Source organism: Haplochromis burtoni, unplaced genomic scaffold (assembly GCF_018398535.1).
Source record: "Haplochromis burtoni strain Fernald_Lab_line unplaced genomic scaffold, NCSU_Asbu1 Contig_212, whole genome shotgun sequence".
NCBI classification, from domain to species: Eukaryota; Metazoa; Chordata; class Actinopteri; order Cichliformes; family Cichlidae; genus Haplochromis; species Haplochromis burtoni.
The window spans coordinates 193,005-199,004 of NW_024582573.1; the positions used below are offsets into that span (position 1 = coordinate 193,005).

Sequence of the window (6,000 nt, forward strand, 5' to 3'; positions counted from 1 at the left end):
TATCACATTAGCAGTTACACACAAAAACACACACTTGCACACTAATTCACCACCTACACATAAAAACTTACACTTGTCACACACCTGGTGCAGCCCTCTCCTTGTTTCCACAAAACCTTTATCCTGGCCGCCCCACAATCATGAACCACAACCACTACCAGCACTGTTGATCCCGCTTTTTTCTTTTTTCTCTTTTTCTTTCTTTTAAAAAAACATGGTTGCTATTATAACCACCATTGTGTCTCAACCATGTTTTTATCATCGTTATTTGGTGCCTGAAAAGCAACACTGCCAAGTTTAAGGCACAGGATGAAAATAGGGGGATGGGGAGAGGAAAACAGTCCAGCCAACCTGCGTGAGATGGCAACCACTTCAAAGATGCCAGGCCGCACCGGCGATCTGTTCCATGGTGTGTGAGGAGTGTATGAAAGGCAGAAATGGCCGCCGTGTGAGTCCCTGCCAAAGCTACCTCGGGGAGAAACGTTGGAAAAATACGATTTTTCACACAGCCTTCTCAGGGGGGGTGACGAGAAAACAGGGAGGCTAAGAAAGAAGATGAGAAACCGAGGGGCTACATTAAAAAAATGATGGATGGATGGCTGAGTAGAGTGGGGCTAATTATTTCACTCCACTCGTGAGTCCTGAAGGTTTGCTTGGGTCAGAAGTACAGCCAAGACGCAGAGCTGAAGATTGCATTTGGCTTAATTGTGCAGTTGTGTTTTACACAATAATACTAAATGTTGGGATCCTGGATAAGGCGGGAGGCACATCGTGTGAAAAGCGAGTCTGTTCAAGAGGCCTGACTGCTGGTGTATTAAAAAAATAGATGCCTCGAGTAAAAAGATATTTGACTTGTGTGAGAAATTCATACAAGCTGGTTTGCGGTTTAATTTAAAGGTGAGGTGAGGTGAATCACCTGAATGCCAGATAGATAGTGAAACTACGCCAGCATTGCTTTATTAAAAAAACGTCTTTGTTGACCAAAACTGTTCGGTTAAACAGGTCTGAACAGAGCGCTCATTGTGACACACCCCAAGATGCACTTGGCCTGGCAACTTGCCTGTCAACTACTAATCTTGCTAGACAGGATAGGCTATGGCTGTGGCCTTATGATAATACCATGCCAGTTGTAACACTGAACTGAACCAGCAACATTTCACTGACACACTTGCTTGCACCAAACGCCCCCTTGGCACATTAAGTAACCCAATGCCACTGGCACCCTTCTTTGTACATGGGTCCTTATTCATTCTCTTATTTGAAGGTCCAAACCACATTCAACTAAGGTCTAGCTGCTCTGGTTAATGCATTTAACAATGAGGTTTGGGCTGGGACAATCAACCCATTGTGTCACACAAGGACTGATCCGTGGGGAGATTTTCTTGTGGTTATGGTTCTAATACAGTAGAGTTTACCACAAAGACCGGGAAGCATGGAGTTACACACACACATATACCACACACACACACACACACACACACACACACACACACACACACACACACACACACACACACACACACACACACACACTGTGACTCAAGGAGGCAGCGCGTTGAGCTCATTTCAAATGTCTCACCCACTTCCATCTTAACTGAAATGGTACTTTGAAAATGTATTTAATAATCTGGTAAAAGGTTTACGCCCACCTCCCAACTTGGCACCAATAAGTTTCTTGACTTTTATTTGACTGACAGCTTCTGTGGTTGGCACGTTTTCTCTGCAACAACCGCAGCGCAACCAACTGTGAAATTATAGGCCGAGAATCAAAACAAAATGAGCATCGTATTATCACTGCCAATTACGAACAATTGTCTAATGTTTGGCTTACCTTAAGATATATAGACAGATAATTGGAAAGCTGACATCAGAAGACACATGCGGCCTAGAATTTGACATCTTGAGCATCTTGGGGCCTGTCTGTGTTGTTGTTTAGCAGGTATGACTGTGAGTCAGGGCAGCTGGGGCAAGAAAAAGTTTTTGGTAGGTGACCCCCTCGATGTCACGTAAGGCTGACATTTATAACCCATAAAAAAACACGTGACAACGTGTGGGCTATGAGCCCTTCATGTAGAGAGCAATCAGGGTGCTCGTGCAAAGTTGGCGGCCGATGATAAATGTGCAAAAAGTGAATGAACACTTCTGCTAATGCTCTTTAAAGTAATGCTGCATATACAGGCAATATTTGCTCATGTCAGTGACCGCGAATCTATATATCTATCTATATATAAATATATAGATAGATATATATATGTGTGTATTATTTTTAAAGTGTTTTTGTTATGTATACTCACTCAGTATGATAAAGAGACAGATCTGTAATTATCCGAGTGCCAAGCTTATACATTTTTTCCCCTCCTGTATCTTTGGTGCTTATCATTTGTGAGATTCCGTGTGCATTCCCAGAAACATTATAATCAGATACGGTTTCAGTCTAAATAAACTCTCACTGTTTTATTTCTAAGGATTGACTGTTCTAAAACAGGTCTCAAACTTTCAGGAAGGTAGATGAGTATTTGTGTGTAACAGCATCGATATTTGAGGTGAAGACGTGTGAGCAAGAGTAAGAGGTAAGAGTTATATTGCAGGATTGTAATAGTGAGATACTGAAACATATCGGATGATCTACAAAGTATTTCACAGTGCAGTCTGTTATTTCTATGTTGCAGTAAACAACCATCACTATCACCTTAAAATACTTCACAGGTTTAGCAAATTTAATCAGAAATCTATGAGTAAAAATAGCTTAAACAAAATACCAAAAATAATGGAATCTTCTGCTTCAATCTCTTAAGTTGATTTAGCAATGATAATGCTGCATTTTTATTAGGACATTTTAAAACGTAAAGCTTTGAGTTAATAGAGATCACGTAAAGCTGATGGTCACAGCCTTGCATTTTCAATATTGCTGTAGCAGTTTTAGAGAAGATATTGATGATAAAATCTGATATTTATCTCCAAATGCTGCTGGATTTAGAGAGATAATGAGCTCATCGTCATCATCCGATTTTCAGATCAATATTAAATGCTTCGGAGGTGCTCTAATTTATGCTACTTGCTCTTTCTGAGGACTCTCAGCGCTTGTTCTGAGGGCACAAAGATGGTCTGTGTGTCACCTCACCCCCCCACCCCCTTGTAGTCGCTATAAAGTGTCATCAGCTACGCAAATGAAGTGCCCATTGATAAAAAAGAGCAGCCGCCTTCTGATAGAAAAGACTCGAGTCGGCGAGTGCAAGGTGGAGTAACGCGCGAGAGTCGTGCGCCACGTTAATTTATTGCGATTCTTAGGGCATAATAATAACCAGTACAGCAGTAATAATCGTCCACACACGATCACTGTGCGAGTCTTTAAGATTTACCTTTGCTTTTATTTTGTGTGACTTTAGCAGCAAAGATCAGACTCTGTCTACAGGGCCACTCGATGCACGTTAACGCGCCAGAAAGGAGAACTGCACTGATTTAAATGTGGAGAAAATTAATTTTGAACACATGCCATGCACATAATTATTACAGCTGCAGATATTTGAGAGCACTGTGGGAGAAATTTCACGAAAAAGAACTGCAACAAAAAAGTAGCTTATTGTTAACAAATAAATGAAAATCACTTTGGTCATAAAATGCACGGAGCTGTAGGAAAAACAAGGCAGTGTGTGAGAATAATATTTAACACTCAGCGCTCAGTACTGAATGTTTATTCAATCGCGGCTCATTTAGACGCTTTGTAATTACATTTGGCAGACAAACGAGTTGGGTTACTTTTACATCTGCACGCGCGCATACACGCACGTGCACAGGGACGCACACAGGTGTGTTGTGGCCCAGAACTCTAGCACCAAATCCATCCGCAACAAAAGTTCTTTACAAAGAAATTAGAGCCCTGAAATAAGTGCAAGCATGTTTTGTTTATTTCCAGCCCTATAGACTTTACCCTATAGAGCCAACAGAAAGGAACTATTGAGTTACACAGCACGTACCATTATAGCGTGGGGAGATCTGCCAACCCTCTCAATGCCCCATTTTCCTTTAAAAGTTCAGCTTCCAAAAAAGTGAGAGAGGGAGTGAGAGATGAGGGAGGAAGACTTGGTCTCTTCGCTGTTGCCGGAAGCAAAAAAGGACCTTTAAACACGTCGGCTTTAGGCCCAGATAGAGAAAAAAACACGCTCTTTCAAAAGTCGGTCCACTCTGAAAGCGATAGAAGGAAACGAAGACACCAGCTCCGAGCCTTCCGTCTACCGCTGTTTGGCGTCAGATGCGCCCATGTCCCGCAGAAAGAAGTGAGGGAGACGTCTGCGTCTAAGTCCCGAGGTGCGTCCTTCGGCGGCAAAACTCCAGCAGACTGGGAGATGCTAAAAAAAAACCTCCCCGAATTAATACTTATAATACGGGTTTAAAAAAAAATCAAAAAAATAACCCAAAATAATAATGGACGGGAGAAGTGACGCAGAGTAAGTTTTGTTTCTATTATTTTTCCGTGTGCAGCCTTTGCGGTCGATCAGCTTCTGTGTCCAAAACGTGTCCAAAAGCAGCTGTCTCCTATGCCGCGCGTCCGATCTGTTTTACCCTCGTATCTCTCTCTCTCTCTCCTCTCTCTTGATCCGAACGCACACAAACACACGCAAGCACACGCACGGAGTTACACGCAAACGGGGGGGACACCCCTGGTCCCTCGCCGCCTCCTCCTCAAAGCTGACGAGATGAAAGAGCAGCTTGCGTCGTGCCTCTTCAAATCGCTACAGCCTCGCCGATAGAGGAATGCCTGTACAGCGATACGTCGTCGGTCGCGGCTTCGGCGGGGCTCTGGATGCCTCGGTGCGTAAAAATGGAAGCTCGCCGTGCGCTCCGGCAGCGATAGATTGCCTTGCTCTTCCCTCCCTCCCAAAATATCAGCCATTAAATAGCTCACCTCAGCAGCATGCGCCCTGTTTACACGCACATACACAAAATAATAGACGGGGAATTGGGGCAGTTGTTTACAGTGAAGGTTGGGTTGGGGGGCCGGTGCTTCAGGCGGCAGCGTCGAACTGGTGAATTATTAGGTGAATTATTAATAAAGCGAGCGGTGTGCAGTCTGTCGCGGAGAGAGCGGAGCGGCCAGGAGAGCAGCTGGGGCTTTAGGAGCATTAGGAGGACCAGAGGCTAAATCACGGGCTGCAGGGATTAGAGAGCTGCGCCGGCTCCTACCTACCGCCTGAAGTTTGCAGAGTGACTCTGTGGGGACGGCCGAGCGAGAGCAGAACTGCTCGGTTTTTATGTGTGTGGTGTTTTTTGTTTTAATGTTTACAACCCAAGAGCAAAGATCGGGCCACTAAAGGATGATATGTTATTTTAATGACAACCTGGCCACAGATATAAGCTGTGCTCTGTGTGTCCACGCATCTGATAATATAAAAAAGGGGGAAAAGTCAGCTGTCAGTTACTGAGCAGCCAAGCAGGACAGCTTTCCTAAATCCCAAAACTTACTTTGTTTGATTTCCATCAATATCTGTAGCACTAAGGGTATTTTGCATGTGACTGTCAGGATGTGACGCTGTGAAGCAACAGGATAAAATTCATCTGAGATATCGCAGACATTCTCACCAACATGATTAAAAAAACAAACAAACAAAAAAAAAAAACACTCTCTCCACTTTACCAAAAAGCAACCACGTGTTTTAAGAAACTGTTTATTGCTCCAGAGATTTTAAGGACAACGGCCAGATCCAGCAGACCTGCCACATAAGACACTTGGTGCACGTGCTTTCTGATGTCAAGTTTCAATTTAAGAAAGTTTCTTCTTCTTTTAATGTAAACTTGGATACATCACCTGGAACAGATTTTGATTCAAATGAAATTGGCCAGGAGAATTTGTGGGGACACCGTGGGGCCTAAAGGACATAATCTAAGAATGAAAAAGTCACTTTAAAAAAAGCAGATAAGAGTGATTTAAAAATAAACTCTGGAGAAAACAAAAATATCTGGAAGATTTTGTGCAGATTTGGTCACTCAACCTGTTCACACGCC

The 6,000-nt window shown here is 43.3% G+C and overlaps 1 protein-coding gene across 11 annotated transcripts in view; it reads right to left on the reverse strand.

Moving 5' to 3' along the window:
* The window catches only part of LOC102303476 (nuclear factor 1 X-type), a 112,053-nt gene extending 106,904 nt beyond the window's left edge, over nt 1–5,149 (reverse strand). The window contains exon 1 of one of the 11 annotated variants that reach the window (XM_005936411.3): nt 3,975–5,149. In XM_005936411.3, the coding sequence (XP_005936473.1) occupies nt 3,975–3,977 (3 nt within the window). In that variant the 5' untranslated portion in view covers nt 3,978–5,149. The remainder of the gene's footprint in view (nt 1–3,974) is intronic. The other 10 variants (XM_005936407.3, XM_005936414.3, XM_005936413.3 and 7 more) reach the window with 10 other exon arrangements.
* Between the last annotated feature and the right edge of the window lie 851 nt (nt 5,150–6,000).